This window comes from Juglans regia, chromosome 9 (assembly GCF_001411555.2).
Source record: "Juglans regia cultivar Chandler chromosome 9, Walnut 2.0, whole genome shotgun sequence".
Taxonomy (NCBI): domain Eukaryota; kingdom Viridiplantae; phylum Streptophyta; class Magnoliopsida; order Fagales; family Juglandaceae; genus Juglans; species Juglans regia.
Window position 1 is genome coordinate 1397990 of NC_049909.1, and position 23391 is coordinate 1421380.

General features: G+C 38.8%; 1 protein-coding gene across 1 annotated transcript; it reads right to left on the minus strand.

The window, feature by feature from the left end:
* Positions 1-2040: 2040 nt before the first annotated feature.
* On the minus strand, positions 2041-12897 carry LOC108986276 (probable 6-phosphogluconolactonase 4, chloroplastic). Its single transcript, XM_035694241.1, has 3 exons — positions 12812-12897; positions 6671-6785; positions 2041-2457 (listed from the first exon to the last, which is right to left on the minus strand). The coding sequence occupies exons 1-3, from the start codon at positions 12895-12897 to the stop codon at positions 2041-2043; spliced, it is 618 nt and encodes a 205-aa protein (XP_035550134.1).
* Between the last annotated feature and the right edge of the window lie 10494 nt (positions 12898-23391).

Consider the following 23391-nt stretch of genomic DNA (forward strand, 5'->3'; position numbering starts at 1 on the left):
ATTCTATCCTTCTCATGAGTTTTGTAAATGCATAATTAATTGGAAAAAGGCCACTAGCCTGCACAGAGCAAAATTGTCCATCTTGGAAATAGACGAAGAATGTGAAAAAAGAAAAAGAGATCACACTCTCTGGCCAATTGCCTACGAACTGAATATGTAGGAGGCTAAGCTAAAGAATTAGCAATTCCTACTTTTCTAGAAGTTGTTGTTTCACCTACCTAAACTGAGGCATATACGGTGGCCAACAAGAGCAATTCATTCCTGATCAAAGGCCTTCAAAGTGGAAGTGTATAGAAATCTCATGTAATCTTTTGATGATAGTGCATATAAATCTTTTCCGCTTCCCTTGTACAAAACATACTTATAACAAGAGTTGACAATAATTAGAGGCCTATATGCATGCGTTTGTTGCCTATTCATGGGATTTGGGAAGAAATAATATATAAGCATGACTTAACTTGCACTCTTTTATGTAATAACAAGAGCAACTATATGGCCTAGTAGGAAGTGTTAGTGGGTCAAATTGGGGTTACATTATGGAAATAAATTACCCAAAACCATGGAGATACATAAGAATGAAATGAATTCGGTCATGTGCAACAAATAAAATATAGTTGATTATGTATGTAAGTTAACACAATAGCCTATCAAGAGAGAGAACTCATGCCTTAAATCTGTATGCAGTTTCAAAATCTCCATGGAAGTTATAAATAGTTAGAGTAAGCCAACACACAATATAATGATATATTGGATCAACCATCATTTCCATGCAAGAAATGAGTCTGAAGTAAACTATTACTGGGCTAAGGTTTAATTTCTTTCCAAGATTGGCCCTCTATGTTATGGTTCTGACCTTTGAAATTGCATTTCCAAAATATATGAATACAGGTAGAAAATACATCACGAAACTATATGCACGAAAAATGGCAAACTGATTGCTTCACTAGTTTAAGTAAGGGAAGTGCAATACCTTTAAGATTAATGAACCCAATGGCCATCATTCAAGATTGCGATGGAAATCGATGGCAAGATTATGTGGAAACCAACATGCCGGTTCATACATATCCCCAAACAACAGCCCTTCCTCCAAGCCTATCCCAAATCACATAACTTCAAATAAATGGCTTCACAACTAGATGTAGGGTAGCATAAATAAATCCTCAAGATATTGGAAACTCTAATTGCAAAAACTCTAACACGCAAAACTTAAAGGTTGCAAATTACCTCAAAATTTGTCGTGGTTTCCATGAGAGAGATGATGGTGGTGGCCTTGGGAGGGAACGGCAGGGGTGGGGACACCCAAAGAAGAACACGAAAATGCAGCAATATACACAATGTTCCTTTCGGGGATGGAAAATGGAGACGAGAACATGAATGAAAATCCAATGTGACCTTGAATGGTGGGAATTATGAAGGGGAAAGCATGAGGCATGAAGGGAAATATCATGATATTTTATGGCGGTTTGTTTTAAAATCGTTGCAACAAAAATTATGACCGACGTTATTCGGCCGACGCATTGCTGGGCTTCTTTTGCAATGCACAAATTCGCCACAAAAAGATTAAACCCCCTGCAATAGAATGAAACTCTGTTCACTGGCGCCCATATTCCAAAATCGGGCGTTAATTCAGCGGAGACAAGAATTTCATCGTAATTGCTTGCTTTTTCCGTCGATTTTAATTGCAGCGATAGAAAAAATGCCAGTAAAAGCCAAATCCCTTGTAGTGAGTTGACCCATGATAAAATAGTAAATATAAATAAAAGACTTCTAGAAGACAAGAAGGAAGAATAGAAGAAGTAATATTAGCAAATCATATATAAAACCAGACATTATCCACCTTTCTTTTATTGCAATCATAGGAAAAGGAAAACCCACGCGACCCATTACCTATCAAGCAGAACGGCTATATGAATTCCAAATACACCACAGTACAGGATAAACACACCAGCACACTACTTGGATGCCTTCATACGGATTTCAACATCAGGACTCCTATAACTTTGAAGCTGCACCCTTGTACAAAAACCAAGTCAACTCCCCTTAGGATGAAACCTCTTGGACAGGAAGCTTATCGGGATTTTGACCCTTTCCCAATGTTGTTTGCACTGCTCCAGCTTTACCAGCACCCACCACCACAAGGGCAATATATGCAGACGAGTTGATCACAGGGAAGGTAAAAGTAATTCTCTCTGGCGGTGGTTTTGGTGAGCCCTTAATAAAGGTGACCCACTTTTCATTTTCTTTGAGGAGAGGATGCCCTGGGAATAAAGAAGCGACGTGTCCATCTGGACCCATGCCCAGCAGCATGAGATCAAACTTTGGAAACCCACTAGCAGCTGATAGATCTATCACACTTATATTGACCAAATGTTTGAGACAGGTCTCATAATCATCAGTAGCACCCTCGGCTAATAGCGCATCATTGATTGCATAGACATTACCAGGGAGAATTGGTATCTGTCAAGAAAAAGTTTAACAGGCTTAATCGCATCACAAGTGGAATAGCCATGGACAGAAGAATGAAAATTCATGATAAGTGAATTCAAGAACGTAAGACTGCCTCTCAAGTACATATGACCCAAACTAAGCTTTTCACATTGATTGAAAAAAAAAAGAAAAAAAAAAAAACCAACAACAACAACAACGACGATCTTGAATTAGAAATGTATAAATTCATCAAAAAGGTGTAAAACATCACTTGCCATTCAAAAACACCCAGTTTGTTTTTTCATCACCTAAACTAATCATGATTAAACTCAATAGTATAATATCCCAGATTGAGTATAAAAAGATGGTGAATGGAATCCCATATTGATTGGAAAAGAGAAGTTCATACCCTTTATAAAAAAATTCAAGGGGCTTTAATTGTAATATTGACTTTGTTCCCGATCATCCGTTGCCAATAAAAAAAAATATTGACTAGTTCTTTTGGGGCATGAGCCTAGATGTAGCTTGGGCCTTTCTTGGGTCGTTACAAATGGCTCTATCATACATGGCACAACTAGACTAAGATGACGTGGATTTATAGTAAATTGTAATACTCTGGATACTACATATATATATATATATATATATATTATAAGTACTCTGGATACTATATAAGAAATGAAGGTAGTGAATGATTCCACATTACTTAGGAGAGAGAAGTCCAAACCCTTTGTAATGCTGGGGGTGCTCCAATTGTAGCCTTGATTAGCCCTTTTGGAATGTAGGCCCCGATATGACTTGGACCTTCATTTCAGATCATTCCGAATGGTACCAAAATCAATCTTAACCATAAATGTGGGACTTCAATTATGCCACTAATGATGGATTTAGCCTAAAAAGGACGTTAGGAATTTAAGAGAGGAGATTGTGATATCCCAAATTGTGTTTAGGAAGGTAATGAATGAGACCTATATTACTTGGAAGGAAGAAGTTCAAGCCCTTTATAACAATTTTTTTTTATATATATAAGTATCCCTTTATAAAAATTCCAAGGGGCTCCAATTATAACCTTGCCTACTTTTTGTAAAATGGGACGAAATGTGACTAGGGCCTTCATGGGTCATTGCAAGAGTCATAACAAAAACTATGTTCTCATAATTTTGTTTGTAAGATAATATGTCTTCTCTAACCGTTTGGACCTCATGTTCTCTTTTGACGTTACACTTGTCCTCGCAATTCTTTCAAAAAGTGGTGCAACCATTAGGATAGATAGATCAGACTTCTATAAGCTCCAAATTAGTGAGATAATTCTCAAATACTGTAAGACCCAAGCCCAGACCAGTTCTCACCAAAGGAGCATTACGGCGTCGTTTTCAGGTATGCCTTTGTTTTCTTTTGTTTTTCTTTTCCTCCGACGGTTTCTTCCTTTCTCCCTTTTTGATTTTCAGTTTTTGCTTGTGCCGAATCTCACTCCCACTTTTTCTTCAACTTCTCAACCGCATCTCTTTTTTCTTCACTTCCAAAAATTTCACTCTCATCAGACTCTCTCCCTATCCCTCACATCAGTTTCTCACCCTTGCCCCCAAAGCCCATGGTCCTAGACCATAAGGCAACGCCATTGCCACAAACCACCAATCACTGAAGCGCAGCCTCCTGCCAACCAGCCGCCTCCTAACACCTCACCAGACAACCACTGGAAGCCACCAGTCATGCCTAGCTGCAGCAAGATGGGACAGTCCCCACGGCCCAACCCCCACGACATGCTCCTTCATGCCAACAACCCCATTTCCACTCGGGACCACCATGGGAACCACCAACAGCAAACCCACGAAAACCACTCCTTTCTCGACTCCCACTAGGCAGCAACTCCACAGCACTGCCTTGCACCATCGTACCCACACTCAGCCTCTTTGTCCCCTGTTTGAACTTCTTGAAGCAGAGCATCTTTTGTTACCTAGGTCTCGGTTCTATTAGGTGCCACCAGCCATGACGGTGAAGCCTAGCAACGATGGCAGCCATCCACGTCGCCTTCACTTTCAGAGAAGGTACTGCCGACCACCTCCCATCACCCAGGTGCTTTTCCTCTTGGTGAGACCATGGCATCTCGTTGCTTTTTCCCCACGGTCTCCTCTTCGTTACCTATTTCTCTCATAACTTTCTCTCTGATCTTAGTGCAATGCCGCCATGTGACCACCTTCGAACGCCGCCCACCTCCCCGCTCTTCGCGCCACGCCTCCTCTCTCGATGAGTATTGGAATCCTCAGTCGCATATTGTTTTGGTCTGGAGCACTTCACAACTCAGTTTTCCTTTTGTTTTCATAGTTTTTCCCAATAAGCCCATGCATCTTTTACGTATTTCCTAAAACACTGTCCCTTTAGATGGGTTCTAAATTAAACACTGTTCCTTTAGATGGGTTCTAAATTAACCTAAATTTTTTTAATTATATAGCTTATAAACAAAATAGATAAAGTTTTGAATTATTTTGAACCCATTTATATGAATATTTCCCAAAATACCCCTGGTTATACGTTGGGCTTGCTTTTTTTTAATTTACTATGTGAAGGCTTGGTTTTAAGTATAAATATTATTACAGATGATAATTAGGCTTTATAAAGTATATTACATTTATTATATTATATTATCTAGTATTAAATTTTATAGTTTAATTTCAATAGTAAATAAGTTAGAATTTAATATCTTAGTTGAAGATATTAAGCGGATATTGAGGAATTTGGGAAGTAATGGTATTTTTGAGATTATGAGAATTTTAGGTCTTGAGGTATTAAAATAGGTATTTCAGGTGTAGTTATGAAGTAATTGTTCAAAGTGGAGATTTATTCAAGTTACATGAATTTTTCTATTGGTGACGATTGATATTCGTTTGGCACTGTTGTGAAATGAACTGAGGTTGGTTTGTAAAAATGTGCATGTTGTTTTAAAAAGAAATAGAGAAAAACAACCTCAGTATATGTTTTGCATTTACTCATGAGATATGTATGAAAGAGAAAAGAAATATTTTTGACATGAATAGTGTTGACATGAGCAATATTGGACATGTTTCTGAAATGTGCAAAAGAGAAAATATGATGTCTGTGTATTTTTGTACATGTGATATGAAAATGATTTGGACCTGTTTTTTATCAAATGGAAATAATATGAGTATGTTCAGCTCGTGATTTGATATGATATGGATATGAAAAACCTTTGGCATACTTATCTGTTTTGATTCTGATTCTGAATATGGTTCTAATATGATGATACTGGTTCACGTGATATGGTTGGTACCAACATGATATGATATGATATGAGTGCACCCACTTTGGAAACAAAGTGGTATTTTATGTGTTCTTTCCTGTGTGCACACTGGAAGCTCCGAGATTGAAAAGGGAAAAGCTTCACAATATGATACTGCCTGGTTTGGTCACCGGGGATAGCACAACCCTACCACGGAGGTTAAACATGGTATATGATATGATGTGATACGATACAATATGATATAATATGATAAGATGAAGATGTTCAGTTATGTTATGCCAAAACGTTTTTGAATATGAAAAGGATTTTTTAATATGAAAAAAATCTTTGAATATGAACAGTTGGTTTTTGAGTATGAAAAGATTGAAAAGTTGCTTTGATTTTCTAATAACACATTTATGAGATCTGCATATGAAAATAAAATGTTTTGTTTCTACATACCGAACTTTCTGAAAATGCTCATATTTACATACTAGTATATGTTCTTTGCTTATTGAGTTGTTGATAACTCATCCCTTATCTGCATAATATTTTTCAGATAATTTTGATGGTACAGCTGGAGATCAAGACTAGAAATCATGTATAAGGTTACGTGAGCATAATGGAATAAGTACAAAGAGGGTACTTTGGTTATCTGAGCATTTTATTCAATAATTCTATTTTTCTTTGTTGATTGGGTATTTTTGGAAGGTTGAGGTTTATTTTGAGACTTAGTTGTGTTCATAGTTAATTATTTTGGGAGTAGGAGTTTTAAACATTGAGATCCATGTGTAATTCAGAAGTTAGAGTTTATATATGAACTGTGAGACATGATTTTTGAGTGACAAGTAGTAACTCTCCGACCCATTCGGGACCAGGTCGTTACAAATACACTCGAGTAACATTCAAAGAGCATTAAGGTGTAACAAATAACAGTAGAACCAGCATATACAATTCCTACGGCAAGTTTTAGTAAAAATGAAAACAAGAAATATTCAATAATCATACCTTAGAAAGAAACCCATCGTAAGCAAGCTTATAGTTGCTGTCTTCATTATCTACCCAAAAGACATGCCATTTCGACCATTCAATCCTATCAATATATGGAGGTTTCAATAATTTCCTGAAATCTAAATGTCAAGTAATTACCATAGCTAATCACCATCAAGTGCGATTCATACCCCTGTTTTGTCAAGCTTTCTCTCTCTAACATTTTTCTCTCCGTACACTTCTCAAAAAAAAAATATTGTGCTTCATGATGATACACTAATTTTTGTTATGGGATTCAGAGGAGAGATTGTGATAGAGTCAAAACTTTTCAGTCTTGTGCAAGAGGCTGCTTTGTTATGTATCACAGAGAAAGGATGGAAAGGGAAGAGTTCTTTATTGCTGGAACCAAGGATAGTGCAATGGCTTGGAGATGCACTGGAGGAATGCTTGAATGGGGGGAGAAGCAAGAGTTTTATTCGGTAGTTAGGGAAGGCTACCGGAGTTTAGTAGCACAGAAGTGCTCGAATAGTAGAGGGCAATATATGATGGTGGCATAATATGGTGAGGGAGGAAGGAGGAGTTTTTTGTTAATCCCTGAGGGTGAAGGAGGGAGGGGACGGAGGAGACTGAGGGAGGCTCTGGTGGACTTTGAACTCGAAAGGAGAAACAGGGGTGGTTTCCATGGTGGCTCTCAGTCACACTAGGATGCTTCAGTGCAGGTGGCGCTGCCCCTGGTACAAGGAGGTGGAGATGGTGGTGTGAGGCCTAAGAATCAAAAGCTGCATCGAGCCCCTCCGTTTGTACCTGACGCTGGCTATGGCAGGGAGGCTGACGGAAAAAGTGCAGGAGATGAGTGGCATGCTCTGATGGATATGCAGAGGAAATTGAGGCATCTGCAGCAAAAAATGGATGAAGTGTTAAGGAATGTTAGGACTAAAAAGGTAAAAAAAAGGGGAAGGATAAGGGAAAGGGGCCGGCGTTTGTGGAAAGAACTAGGCCTTACTATGGGTTGGGCCCCCACGGAAGGAGGTTTAAGCCTTTGGGTTGGACCGGGCCTTCAGAGGCTTCTAGGCCTTCGGGATCAAGGGCTAGGCCTCACTATGGGCCCCAACCCAAACATTACCGTAGGAAGGCCAGCCCGAGAGTGCAACCCTTCACTATGGGCGAGAGTGTAGCTCACACACCAGCCACCACGCCGTCAGTGGGGGTGCAGCCACTGGTGACACAAAATGTGCCGGCTACTTAGAAGGTGCCAGCGATGTTGGTGGGGGTCTCTGATGACAGCCAGCAGTGGTTGGTTTTGCAGAAAAAGCCCGACAAACCTATCTTGGTTTCCCAGAAACAATCTGGAGATGGTGGTGGTCTTCTGAAGGTGACGGTGGCAACCCAGAATAGGCCGGAGATGATGGTGGTGACCTCTGATGAAGGCCAAAAGATGTCAAATGGACACAGCCTGATCGACGAGCTCGGATGAATAGCAAGCTTACTTTTCTGGAGGGGCAGAGTTTGCCGATAAGCTTAGTGGGTGAAAGTCCCACGTACGTAAACCCACCTGCACAGTTTCCTGATGAATCTAAGATGGATGAATCGGATGAAGAGGATGGGAGGGGGGGGCCTCGGATGAAGAGCAAGCTTACTTTTCTGATGTTGAACTTTCTGCGAGTACTTCTTGACATATTTCAGTGGTGGAAGAGACTTTTGGTGGAGGTGATCCAGTCCCTCTGAGCTTCATGATGCCAATGCATTATAATGTCTCAGATTGGGTATTTACTACAAAAATTTGTGGGGCTAAAGTGTGAGGAAAGTGAAGATCAATTTATGGCTTTGCTTACAGCCATTGAAGCGAGGCATCAAAGTAATAGAAAAGCTGGATCAAAAAAATAGTGTCAGCTAAACAGATTGACTTGGTCTATGAATTCCGAGGGTAGCTCCAGCAGGGGTAGGTCAAAAGGGAAGGGGTTGGCTTTCTCTATATGAAACCCATGATAGTATCGTGGAATGTTCACAAACTTAATGAGGCTAATAAACGTTTCCAAGTAAGAAATCTACTTCGTGAGTGGAAGGTAGACATTGTGTTTACAAGAGATAAAGATGAAAATGATTGATGGGAAAATTGTGCGAAGTTTATGGAGTTGTGTTCATGTGGATTGAGTGTATATGGCTTTTATTGGGGCCTCAAGGGGTATGTTGTTGATGTGGGATAGATGGGTGGTGGAGAAAATAGAGGATCGTGTAGGGTCCTACTCGGTGGCATGTTCTTTCAAGAGTGTATCAGATGATTTTTTGTGGGCTTTTGTAGGTGTCTATGGTCGAAACTTGGATAACAATAGAAGAGCATTGTGGGAAGAAATAGTTGGACTATGCAGCTAGTAGGAACTCCCTTGGAAACTTTAACGTTATAAGATTTCCAAGCGAGTGTTTAGGGAATCGAAGAGTAAGGCCATAAATGATTGAGTTCTCATAATGCATATTTGATTTGAATTTGGTGGATTTGTCTCTTGTAGGGGGTTCAGCCACGTGGTCAAACAATCAGTCTTGGTCTCGTTTGGTTCTTAATATCACCAGAATGGGAAAGCCATTTTCTGGATGTATGGCAAAAATGAATGCCTCGTCTTTGCTCGGATCATTGGCCTATCATGCTTGATTGTGGTGGTATCCGAAGAAAGTGAAGGTATTTCAAATTTGAAAACATGTGGCTAAAGTCAGAAGGCTTTGTAGAAAGGGTGAGACAATGGTGGTTCTCGTATCAGTTTCCGGGTACCCTTAGCTTCATCCTAGTAGGTAAATTGAAGGTGCTAAAAATAGATTTGAAACTTTGGAGTATGCAGACTTTTGGAGATATAAGGGAACACAAGAAAAAGAAAGGTGATGGAAATCTAGGAGCTTGAGAGATTACAAGAGATGCGGTCTCTTACACAGGACGAGCTAGCACTAATGACAAGGTTGACTGCGGAACTTGAAAGGATTATCTTACTATAAGAGACATCATGGCGTCAATAATCGAGAGCCTTGTGGTTGAGGGAAGGAGATCGAAGTACCAAATATTTCCATAGTTGCAAATTCCCATCGGAAAAACAACAACATTGAGTTACTGAAAATTGATGGTGTTGAATGCAAGGAAGAGCAGGTTATTGAAGAACATGTAGTAGGCTTCTTTGAGCAGCTCCTAATTGAGTAGGAGGGATGGCGACCTACACCTGATGGCCTTGCTTTTGACGTCATTGAGGTGAATGATGTATCTCGGATAGAGAGGGCTTTTGAGGAGGCGGAGGTTTATGATGTAGTGAGGAAAATGTTTAAAGACAACGCTCCGGGGCCTGATGGTTTCTCTATTGATTTCTTTTAGACTTGTTGGGAAGTGATAAAAGAAGATCTCATGCGGGTGTTCCAGGAGCTTTTCTTGGTGGGAAAACTCGAGAAAAGCCTTAACACCACTTTTCTTTCTTTGATACCAAAAAAGGTGGGGGCCATGGAGGTGAAGGAGTTTCGGCCAATAAGCTTAGTGAATGGTGTTTATAAAATATTTTTCAAAGTGTTGGCGAACCGTCTAAGTGAGGTGCTAGGGAAGATCATTACAAAACTCCAAAATACTTTTGTAAAAGGCAGACAGATTCTTGATGCAGTTCTTATTGCCAATGAATGTCTGGATAGTAGGTTAAAGGCTGGCAAAACAGGGATCATCTGCAAGCTAGATATGGATAAGGCCTATGATCACGTTAACTGGGAGTTCTTTCTCTACCTTCTTAGGAGGTGTGGCTTTGGGGAGAGGTGGCGGACTTGGATCTGTCGGTGCATATCATTGGTGAAATTCTCAGTGTTGATAAATGGTGGTCCAGCTGGTTTTTTTCATAGCATACGAGGCCTAAGACAAGAAGATCTGTTGTCGCCTTTTGTTGTTTTTTATTATAATGGAGGCGCTTAGTAGGATGACTTCGCCATTGGCTAATAATGGTTTCGTGGATGGTTTTTCAGCCGGATCCCCTGAGAGGAGAATCGTTAACATATCTCATTTGTTGTTTGCAGATGATACTCTTATCTTTTGTGAGGCGGATCAAAATCAGATTTGAGCACTGAAGGCTTTGCTCCTATGTTTTGAAGTAGTATCCGATTTGAAGGTGAACTTCGACAAATCATAGATGGTGCCCATTGGAGGTGTTCTTAACCTACGACAGCTAGCTAACACATTGGGGTGCAAGATAGCCTCACTCCCCATGACTTATCTGGGCCTTCCGTTGGGGGCTCCTTCGAGAACATCCTCTATATGGGACACAGTGGTTGAGAAAGTAGAACGGAGGCTGGCGGGATGGAAAATGATGTATTCGTGAAAAGGTGGTAGGATGACGTTAATAAAAGGTACTCTTTCTAACTTACCAACATATATTTTATCCTTGTTTCCTTTACCTACAAGTGTAGTGTTTCTAATTGAGAAACTCCAACGTGATTTCTTGTGGAGTGGAGTGGGGGAGGAGTTCAAGTTTCACCTAGTCAAGTGGGAGACGATATGCCGCCCTATTTCTAATGGTGGTTTGGGCATTAGAAGTATAAGGACCTTTAATCGGGTTTTACTTGGCAAGTGGTTGTGGAGATATTATAAGGAACCAGAAGCCCTATGGAAACTGGTGATTGAGAGCAAATATGAGGATTTATGGGGGGGTTGGTGCACTAACGAAGTAAGGGGGCGTATGGAGTGGGTTTGTGGAAACACATTAGAAGAGGTTGGGAGGCCTTGAGTAGACATACTAGATTTCTTCTGGGAGAGGGCTCTAGGATCAAATTTTGGAGAGATATATGGTGTGGTAATAGTACTCTACAAGAGATATTTCCCTCACTGTTCAATATCGCTAGTGCTAAAGATGTATCAGTGGCGGAAGTTATGGAGATATCCGGGGAGCAGATCTGTTGGAACATCACCTTTAGTAGAGCGGCACAAGACTGGGAAATAAGCAGCTTTGCAGCTTTGCAGATTTTTACAGCTTACTATACTTTATATTACCAAGCACTCAGGAGGAAGATTTAGTGTGGTGGATACCAGATGGTAAAGGGGTATTCTCGGCTCGCTCTTTTTACAAAGCTCTCACACAAGAACCCCAAACTCAGTTTCCATGGAGAAGGCTTTGGAGAAATAAGGCTCCTCCCAAAGCAGTGTTTTTTGTATGGACATCTTCGTTGGGGAAGATTCTCACAATCGACAACTTAAGGAAACAAAGGGTAATCATTGTAAATTGGTGTCGCATGTGTAGAGAAGGGGGAGAGTCTATAAACCATCTCCTACTGCATTGTAAGACTGCTCGAGTATTATGGAATGAGGTGTTGTGTAGATTAGACTTGTCTTGGGTTATGCCGAAGACAATGGTGGCATTGTTGGCCAGCTAGACCAATCTAAGAGGCATGCAACAGATTAAAGCCGTATGGAAGATGATTCATATATGCATTATGTGGTGTATATGGCAGGAACAGAATGACAGGACATTTGAAGACAAGGAGAGATCTCAAGAGGAGCAAAAAGTTTTTTTTCTTTAGAACACTAGGTACTTGGGCCATTGATGTTGATTTCAATGACATGGACCTATATGATTTTCTTGTCTATAATGTGCTAATGTAGCTTAAGGCATTTTTCCTGTTTTAGACCAATGTATAGGGCTTGGTCGATTCTTTGATCAATACAATTTGTTTACTTATAAAAAAAAAAAAAAAAAAGCCCATACAATTGATCGTTAACCCTGCATTGGGAAAGGAGAGATATCCTGTTGATTGTAAACTGAACACTTCAATACAATCAAACATCAGAAACCCACCTTAACCAAGTATAACCTTTAGACAGAACTTGGAATATGGAAACTCTTGCATCAGTTTCGTTTGTTTCATAATAATAAATAAACCCACAATTAAGTTTTCTATATTCTCTTCCTTTCCTTTCTTCTCTTAGCCAGCAAACAAATTATTTAAAGCGTAACCAAAATTAAAAGCAGATTGTCCACCTGAGCGATCAAGCACAGATAGAAATAGATAATTTTAGTTATAAATCTAAATTTCCATGTTCTTTTCATTTCCTTAAACAATTTCACATCAACCAAAGAGGTCGTCAGGGTATTACCGAAAAAACGGCACGATGAAAATAAAGTCAAAGCAGTACAAAAAACAAAACCTTTATTTAGTTACCTGAGGGACTTGATGAGACACCCACCAGACAAGACAGCGGGAAAAGCCCCTCTTTCTTTAGAGAACTTATCAGAGAGATCAGCCATGTACTTGGCCAGAGACACAGCAAGATCCTCCTTTGTATCAAACACTTCGACCTTCTTCTTATTCTCTGTTGTCGTCGTCGCCGCCATTGAGGCTTTCACTCTACAACCACCCAAATTCTTCTTCTTGCCAACCAAAGACAGCTCTTTAGATCTGAAAGCACTGTGGTGGACAAGTAAGACGGGCTTGTGTGCAGATACTAGGGGCAAATGTATAGGAGAAGAGTGCTTGCTGAACAGCTTTACAGATGAGGAGAGCGTGCACACAGATGTTGGGAGGAAGGCCATGCACACGCCGGTTTCTTATAAGTGGAAAACAGAAAATAGAAAACTAATACCAAAACCAAGGATGGAGAATTTGAAAATTGGTAGCCCAGTAATGGAATATCCAGGAGATTGAAAACTGATAGCCCAGTAATGGAATATCCAGGAGATTGAAAATTGATAGACCATTACCCAAATACCAAAACCAAACCACACAAGACACTCCTCACCTTCACTTCCTCACTCCTCTCTCCCTCTCTTTCTTTACATCTCTCACTCTCAAGTGTGTGATAGAGGGTGTTTTAATTTAAGTTTTTCTCTTCCTGGGTCTGTTTTGCTTTCCTGAGTTTTTGACCAATTGCTGGGACTAAATTGTTTGCAGAGATTCATAACAGATACTAGGTGCTTAAAAGTTGGTGATATAAGTTAGTTTTGGTTTTAAAATTGAAAAATGCAAAAGGCTGAGCATCTTCTATGAGTCTAGACTAAAATATACTCATTGCATTTATACTCCCAGTGGTTAATCATAAGATGGTGGAAAGAAAAGGGCGAGTGAATTTGGTTCTTCAAAACCAGTAACAAGTAATTGATGTAGCGAAGATGATTGAAAGTAGCACCAACCAAATAAAATTGATTCCACAGTTTTATAAATCCCATAATAAAATCAACATAGCAGAAACTAGCACCAACGAAGTAGCACCAACCATTATAAATCCCATTATAAAATTGAAAGTAGCACCAACCATAGGAGAAAATGAAATTTTATAGATCCCATAGCATTAGCAGAAACTATAAATTTCAAGTAGCACCAACCATAGTAGAAGCAAAAACTATTTTATTTTGATTCCACAGTGAAGCAACACCAACCAAATCAAAGCAAGAAAAATTTCTGATCACACCAAATCAAATCAAAGCAACACCGAAGATTGAGTGCTAGGGTTTGGTATGTTACCCTGTTGCTAGGATCAAATCTGGAGAGAAGCTCTGAAGCAGGAGCTGTGTTATGATCAATTCATACCAGGAAGGGGGGCTCGAGCTGTAAAGGAAAGGAACACATGAGGAAGTCATTTGTTAGTTAATTGTTAGTTAGTCATGTGCTATGCACGTGTTGTTAAGGGCTCAATATACTTTTATATCCTCACTTACTTATTGAGGTTTACTATAATGCCCTTGTTGTAACGGTCATGAACAATCATAAGTTTTCTTTAAATATTGAAGCCTTTTCCTTTGTATTGCATCGAACAAGTTAATAAAAGAGTTTTGGAGTTTCCTGATCCCTCGAAGATCAACAAGGTATTTTTTCCTATTATTTCTAGTCTGTTGCTACAATTGGCATCAGAGCCTTTCGCAATTCTAGGCAAAAATATTCCTTTTACAATGGCAGAAGGCACACGGTTCAAAGAACTAGAGAAGCTGGTTCTTGGGTTGAAGCAAAACTAAGAAATGCAAGAGAAGAGAGTTGCAGAGCATCAAAGTGCTCTGGAGGGTCTGAGTTCAAAGATGGACCTTTTGTTGGAAGCCATGAATGGAGGCAGAACTGTTCGAAATGGGAATGACAAGAATGGTGATGGGGTTCACTCTGAACACTCGACTTTGACTTTTGGAATGCAGTTTCGAAGTATAAAGTTGGATTTTCCAATATTTGATGGCGACAACCCAACTGGATGGATCTATAAGGCAAATCATTATTTTGCTTTACACTCCATCCCAGATGGACATAAGATATTGATGGCCTCATTCTATACGGATCGGAATGCCTTAGTTTGGTTTCAAGATGCTGAGGAATCTGATTCTTTCACTTCTTGGAATTCCTTTGTTGAAGCAGTTCAGTTATGGTTTGGAAGTTCTTCTTATGATGATCCTATGGAGGCAATTACAAGGTTGAGGCAAACTTCTACAGTTGGTGCATACAAGAATCAATTTGAGGTCCTTTCAAATAGATTGAAAGGGTTGTCTAAAAACTATAAGTTCTCTTGTTTCTTGAGTGGTCTTAGGAATGAGATACGACTACCTGTGAGAATGTTGCACCCTCAAACTTTGAATACTACTTTTGGATTAGCCAAAATCCAAGAGGAGTATATCACCAGCACTCGGGGAAACAACAAACTCTAATCCTCCTTTGTTTCTATTCCTGGTAAGGGCAGCAATTCAGTTCTTGCTAATTCTATGAGAAAAGAAGGGTTTTCAGGACCAAGGAATAATGGTTCCAAACCCTCAACTCCATTTCAGAGGTTGACACCAGCAGAGATGAACGCAAGAAAAGACAGAGGGGTTTGTTACTTCTGTGAGGACAAATGGCAGCCTGGTCATAAGTGTACTAAGGCCAAACTATTTGAAATAGCAAGATTGGAATGGTTATAAGATGTTGAGAGGGAAAATGGTGATCAGCAAAACTCACAGGGAAATAATGAAGTCGTTGGGGGAGATACTGAGGTGCCTGAAATTTCACTCCATGCAATTGTAGATTGTTTAAGCCCAAGAACTATGAGAGTTAATGGCAAGGTTAAGGACTGCTCGGTGATAGTCCTTGTTGACACTGGCAGTACACATAACTTCCTTGAACCTATGATAGCAATGAAAGTGGGATTAGATGTTAAGCAAAATGGAAAGATTGAAGTGAGGGTTGCCAATGGGGAAAGGATTAATGGTGAAGGTCTGGTCCAGAATTTACAGTTTCAGATGCAAGGTCACCATTTCAACACTGACTTTTTTCTGCTACCCTTGGGAGGTTGTGATGTGGTGGTTGGTATGCAATGGTTGCGAACCTTAGGATTTTACTAACCTTACAATGACATTTACCAATGCCAAGAGTTCTATCACACTTAGAGGCTTGAGTTCCAGCAAGACTGAGTTTGTTCAAGATGTTCAGATTTGCCAGCTAGCTATTGTGGAAAGAAAGGGCGTGCTACTTTAGATTGTTGCTAAGGAGACAAACCAAGAGATGGGCACACATGCTGCTGATATTGAGGCAGTGTTGGCTAGATATGACAGTGTCTTTGCTGAGCCAAAAAGTTTTCCTCCAAGAAGAGCTAAAGATCACCAGATTACTCTCAAGGAGGGAACCATGCCAGTATCTGCTCGACCTTACAGGTATCCCTTCTTCCAAAATTCTGAAATAGAAAAAGTAGTTAAGGAATTATTGGATGCTGGAGTAATAAGGAGTAGCCAATTCCCCTTTTCTTCATCTATCCTTTTGGTGGGAAAAGCTTATGGATCATGGTGTATGTGTATAGATTATAGGGGATTAAATAGAGAAACAATTAAACATAAATTCCCTATCCCTGTCATTGATGAACTCTTGGATAAATTACATGGAGTCTCGATTTTTTCCAAGTTAGATCTTAGATTTGAGTACCACTAGATTCGTGTGAAGGAGGAGGATATTGGAAAAACTGCATTTAGAACACTCCAAGGGCAATATGAATTTTTGGTTATGCCCTTTGGCTTAACCAATGCCCCAGCCACCTTCCAGTCTTTGATGAATGAGGTCTTCCAACCCTTTTTTAGGAAGTTTTTTATTGTTTTTTTTATGATATTCTAATATATAGTAAATCTATAGAAGAACATATAGAACATCTTTTTGTGGTATTGGATACATTAGCAAAGAATACTCTTTTTGCCAAAAAGAGAAAGTGCAGGTTTGCTTGTGGGGAGATTGAATATTTGGGACATTTGGTCTCTACAAAGGATGTCAAAGCAGATCCAGCCAAGATCAAGGCAGTGCCCGAGTGGCCCTTACCAAAATCCCTTAAGTCATTAAGAGGATTTCTTGGTCTAACAGGTTACTAAAGAAAATTTGTAAAAGGGTATGGCTCCATTGCTGCCCCATTGACTAATTTGTTGAAGAAAGATGTATTTATTTGGAGGGATGAAGCTACTAAAGCCTTTGAAGACCTTAAGAAGGCTGTGACAAACCCACCTTTCTTGGCTTTGCCAGATTTCTCAAAGCCATTCTTGTTGGAATGTGATGCTTCTGGTAGAGGGATTGGTGTTGTCTTAAGTCAGGAAGGGAGGCCCTTGGCATTCTTGAGTCAAGCTCTGAAGGGAAAAGCATTGGACGTCTCTACATATGAAAAAGAATTTCTTGCAATTGTATTGGCTGTGAAGAAATGGAGGCCATACCTGTTAGGAGCTGAGTTTGTAATAAAAACAGATCAACAAAGTCTGAAGTTTCTATTAGAACAGAAGATAGGAACTTCATCTCAGCAAAAATGGATTACCAAGTTACTTGGTTATGATTTTACAATTGAATATAAGCATGGTAAGGACAATGTGGCAGTAGATAGCCTTTCGAGGAGAGAAGAAGTGGAGGAAGGTGCTGTTGAAATGTTGGCTATCACAGTTCTTGATCCCCTATGGTTAGAGCAGTTGAGACAATCCTACTTGAATGATGAAGAAATTTTAGCTATTTGTAAAAACCTACAAGAAGGCAAGCTTTCTGATAAGAAGTTTGAAGTCAGAAATGGGCTGTTATTCAAGAAAAGCAGGCCTTTTTATCATCTTCATCTCCTATAAAGGAGCAAGTGCTGCAGTTTATACACAACAGTGCCTTTGGGGGCCATTCTGGTTATCAGAAAGCACTGCATAGAGTAAGGGCATATTTTATATGGAGTGGTATGGGAAGAGACATAAAGCAATTTATAAAGGAATGTCAAGTTTGCCAAAGATGCAAGACATAAAAATTACAACCTGCTGGGCTATTGCAGCCTTTGCGTCTTCCCAACAAATATTGGGGTGACATCTCCATGGATTTTATTGATTCCTTACCAAGTTCAAAAGGGTTTTCTATTATATTGGTGGTAATTGATAGACTCACCAAGTATGCACATTTTTTACCTCTATCTCACCCTTATAAAGTTGTATCCGTGGCTGTTGTATTCATATCTCAGGTATTCAAGTTACATGGGTTGCCATCCACCATTGTAACTGATAGGGATGTAATTTTCATAAGTAATCTCTGGAAAGAGTTGTTTAAATTACAAGGAACTAAACCACATTTTACATCTACTTATCATCCACAATCAGATGGGCAGACTGAAGTGGTTAATAAATGTGTGCAACAATATCTGAGATGTTTTGTCAGTGAGAGATCCAAACAGTGGGTGCATTGGCTTCCTTGGGCTGAATGGTGATATAATACCTCAGTTCATTCATCGACTAAAACGACACCATTTGAGGCATTATATGGGGTCCCTCCTCCAACCTTGACTCAATATGCTAATGGTACTACTCAAAATGAAGCTATGGGCAGAGAGTTAAAGTCAAGAGATGAGATACTATGATTGTTGAAAAATAACTTGATGACTGCACAGGTTGCTATGAAACAGCAATATGATAAACATCACATTCAAAGGAAGTTTCAAGTAGATGATTTAGTTTATCTGAAGATGCATAAGTATAAGCAATAGACAGTTAGTCAAGCCAGTAGATCCAAGCTAGCTACCAAATATTGTGGTCCATTCAGAATTTTGGAATGCATTGGAGAGGTAGCTTACATACTTGAGTTGCCACCAAGTTCATCAGTTCATCCAGTATTTCATGTCTCAAGGTTGAAGAAATATATTGGCCCTGATTCCCAAATCTCTCTTGTGTTACCATTGGTTGATTCTCATGGGAGTTTCAAGGTGGAACATAATTGATAGACATATGACTGATGTGGATAATAAACCTTTTATCGAGCTATTGATAAAATGGCGTGGTATAGATGAGGAGAATTCCACTTGGGAACCTGTAGAACGGTTGAGGGCTCATTCTCCTAACTTTGTGGTAACTTTGTGGGCAAGGTCTTTTGAAGAGGAGGGCAGTTGTTATGATCAGTTCATACCAAGAAGGGGGGCTCTAGCTGTAGAGGAAAGGAACACATGAGGAAGTCATTTGTTAGTTAATTGTTAGTTAGTCATGTGCTATGCACGTGTTGTTAAGGGCTAAATATACTTTTATATCCTCACTTACTTATTGAGGATTACTACAATGCCCCTGTTGTAACGGTCATTAACAGTCATAAGTTTTCTTTAAATACTGAAGCCTTTTCCCTTGTATTACATTGAACGAGTTAATAAAAGAGTTTTGGAGGTTCCTGATCCCTTGAAGATCAGCAAGTTATTTTTTCCTATTATTTCTAGTCTGTTGCCACAAGCTGTTGCCAAGGAGAGAAGCTCTGAAGCACAAAAGAGCCGTGCGGGAGAGAGAGAGAAATTACTGTTGATGGGATCGCCTGGAAGTGGTGCAGCGCCGATTGAAGAGCTCTATGTGAAGAAGAGGAGAGAAATGAACCCAATATTGATATGAACCCGCATGAATGAAATCTTTTGAACCCGCAGGAATGAAATCCCTTGAAAACTCTCCAAGAAAGCCAAAATCAAGTCAATGGATGGAGAACCTAGACCCGATGAGAACTCGTTTCAAGAACCTAGATTATATTAAAATCTAGACCCGTTGAAGAACCCGTCTCAAGAACCCAGATTACAAAGGAGGAACGCTACAAATGTTGTGATTTACTTTTGATAAGTTCAAAAGTTCAATTAAGAACAAGAGGAGTAATACTCAACTCACAATGAATAAATTCATCAAATTTCATAAATTTCTTAAGATGAGGCAACAAAGAGTATTTAATCTAAAATCTAACTAAAACCCTAGCTAAAATAAAACCCCTTTTACCAAAAATGCCCCTGGATGTACAGTGGCGCTTCTACAGTAATGGTACAGTAAAATCCTAATCCTAGTTCAATAAAATAATAATTTTCCCAACAACCCCTTGCATAGGCCCCTTTAAGTGCTTCTCATAATAATCTCAATTATTCTAAACTAATAAAATAAGTCCTTTAAATGAATTAAACAAGTTGAAAGCCTTCAAGTCATGTTGTTGCCCTCTTCCATAGCTTATCAAATGAATCAAAACTGAATCTTCATCATTTAAGCCCATCTTGAATGTTGGGCTCTTGCTAAACATGTTCCAAGTGGATTGCATCAATTCTTGCATTGTCTCCTCCTTGATCTTCTTGGTCCTTGAACTTGTAATAGGCTCATCTAGAACTTGCAAAATATCTTTAAGACTAGGCCCATCTTGGTTCCCATCAAAGATTCAATAAAGCTGAACGAATTTATGAAAATGGAAAAAAAAAAAAAGATGTAGAAAATGGCGAGGACCTACAGCTCAGAGGAAGAGAAATCTAGAGAAGAATGGAGATGAGTATTGGGGAGGGCAGAAATTGTGAGAAGTATAGTGAAGATGTTATTGTTGGGCTATAGGAAGAGAAAATAACGAAAAACTTCTTTACTTGATCTCCTCGAATTTGTGATGGTGGAAAAGTGAAAGGAAAACAAAAATGTGTGGGAAAGACCGAAAAGAAAGAAAGAAAAAGTATTTACGATTGGGATGAAATAATAATAGAACAATTCTACGTACAATCGTGAAGTGCGCAACTGTTACGTAATCATTTTGAAAAATAGTTAATTTTATTATTAAAAAATTAATTTTTTTATGTAAATCTCATATTTTATTCACAATTTATTTTTGGTATTCACTGGTACTCCGTCGGTAGCTAAGCTAACAACTAGTCTATATTATAAATTGGCGAATAATCAAGCATTCATCTGAAAGTAATTCTTTTTGTTGTTCTCTTCTTTGTATTCCATCTTTTTATATACTAGGTAGGGAGCAACGTGCAAATACTTGCGTGAAAATACTTTTTCATTAGATGACATTTCAGAATTTTAGAGTTATGCTAATAACTAACTAATTTTATTTATGTATTCTCAGATAATGCATGAGCCTTTTTATTGGATAGAGACTTTTATAAAATTATATTCTCCTTATTAATTGATAATTTATTTATTATATATATTGGTAATGAAGAAGTTAAAAGTCTAATTGCCATAAAATATTGATAAAGAAGAAGAATTGGTAAAGCAGTTAATTACCTTAAAATATTCTCTCTTTTTTTCCTTGATCCGTACTGTTTTATTGGCCATTAGAGGCTTAGAGCAGGTTCTTGTATGGTTGTTTTGGGGGCCATGTATGCGTTATCGAAGTACTCTAAAGTCCTTATCACAACATTTAAGACAAAACAAAAAGTCCCTATCAATTGGCAATGTATCTCGGATTCTCTAGTTCCGAACTTAACAATTCAAAAATTTATGTATCAATTTTTTTTTTTTATGTATCAATCTAACATCACGATTCAGATAATTGATCAATTTCACAAAGGCAGTTTTTTATAAAAGGAAATTAAAAAATAATATATATATTAACTCTTGAATATTCTAATAACTAAGATCTAGTTGCTTTTCATTTCGAAGTACTTTCTCATTTTCAATGCGCTTCAACGGCTGGATTGTAGCTATGGTAGGAGTTGGAATACCTAAGCATCCCAAGCCTCAAGTGTGCGTCTTGCTGTCCAAACGAAAAGGTGTATTGCATTCAAAATGAAAACTCTTGCTGGTTCTTTATATTTTTCTTTCTACGTGAGTAGCCCAGTTCGTTCCTTCTGCATTTTCGCGTGGTGCTTGTTGTTCTTTCCGTCAAACAATGGCTTCAGGCAGCCCCATGCCATGATGGCTTCAGAAGAGTAAGTAAATTGATGAATTCTAATATTCCATTTGCTACGACCGATAAAATGAAAGAAAGAAGATGAAAAGAGAAAATAAAAAAGAAAAAGAGAACAGAGAGAGATCCACGTACGAGTACCTTCTTTGTATTTATCTTCTTCTTGTTCTTCCTTTCGAGAGCTTCGGCCTCAATCATAGCTCTGAGGTTGTCAAAACCAGTCAGATTTGGACGCCCACGAAACTAAAGATGCAGTCGATCAACACAAATTGAAACTGAACGCCCATGAAATTGAAGATGCAGTCGATCAACACAAATCGAAAACCACAAACCTGAAGATGAAAACATGCACATCAGACAAGCAAAACAAATCAGCTTCTACAAAATGAAAGGAAAAAAAAAACCCAACACTAAAAAATAAACTTGAAGAGCCAAAAGAAGAGAGAAGATGCACAGAAGAGAGAAGAAGAGGTTGTCAAAACCAGTCAGATCTAGACCCCCACGAAACTGAAGATGCAGTCGATCAACACAAATCGAACACCACAAACCTTAAGATGAAAACATGCACATCAGACAAGCAAAAAAAATAAGCTTCAACGAAATGAAAGGAAAAAACACTCTAGGTTGTCGAAACCTGTCAGATCTGGACGCCCATGAAACTGAAGATGCAGTCGATCAACACAAATCAAACACCACAAACCTAAAGATGAAAACATGTACATCAGACAAGCAAAAAAAATCAGCTTCAACGAAATGAAAGGAAAAAAAAAACCCTACACTAAAAAACAAACTTGAAGAGCCAAAAGAAGAGAGAAGAAGCACAAAAGAAAGAAGATGCACAAAAGAGAGAGAAAAGAGAGGATCTCAATTGAGAGAAAACTCGGGAGGGAGAGAGCACAAATAGAGGAAAATATTACTCGTTTGCATTCAAAACCCACATCAACTCATCTCATCTCATCATTACAACTTTCCCAAAGTCCCACACAAAATATAATAAAGAATTAAACTTTTTCAAATCCCAAAACAATTTTTCCAAATTCTCACACAAAATATAATAAATAATTCAACTTTTATTCTACTATTCACAAACTATCTCATCCCATCTCAACTTATCTATGGATCCAAATGAATAAGTTACATATTTGAGTCAGTTTCAATCTGTAAGAGGAAGTGATAAGATCATAAATGTAAAAAGACAATAATAGAAACAACACAGAAAAAGATTGAATGAGAAAAGAAAAGACAAAACTAACACGGACTAAAGGACAAGAAAATCACTGTTTTCAAAGCTACCATAGTAACTTAAAGCTAATTTAATAGAAAGTTAACGAAAAACAAGAATTTCCATTTTAGCCGTTTCAGCCGTTTTATAGCCACTTATATAATAGAGAATGATATTACAGTCACATATCAATGTTTAGAGAAGTTTAACAGCAAAAAAAAGACATGCTCGGGCAAAACCCTATTCTCGCTCTGTCCATTTTCTCCATAGCCGCCCCCATAAAAATTCAGACCAGAGGCGGGGAGTTGGAGCTTTGGCTCCTCCCTCCCTCCTCCCTCCATCCCTCCTCTCTCTAGTTCTTCTTTCATTATTCTGGGTTTGTTAGTTTTTTCATTCACAATAGGGCAAAATGCAGATCAGTTGTTCTCCGTAGCCAAGCTACCACTACACGCCCCACTGCAAGATT

Excerpts from the sequence above, each read along its gene's own strand:
- LOC108986276 (XM_035694241.1), bottom strand. The coding sequence starts at position 12,897 with ATGGCTGATCTCTCTGATAAGTTCTCTAAAGAAAGAGGGGCTTTTCCC. Across the intron at positions 6,786-12,811 it reads TGTCTCATCAAGTCCCTCAG|GAAATTATTGAAACCTCCAT; the intron begins GTAACTAAATAA and ends TTTAGATTTCAG. Across the intron at positions 2,458-6,670 it reads ACGATGGGTTTCTTTCTAAG|ATACCAATTCTCCCTGGTAA; the intron begins GTATGATTATTG and ends TTTTCTTGACAG.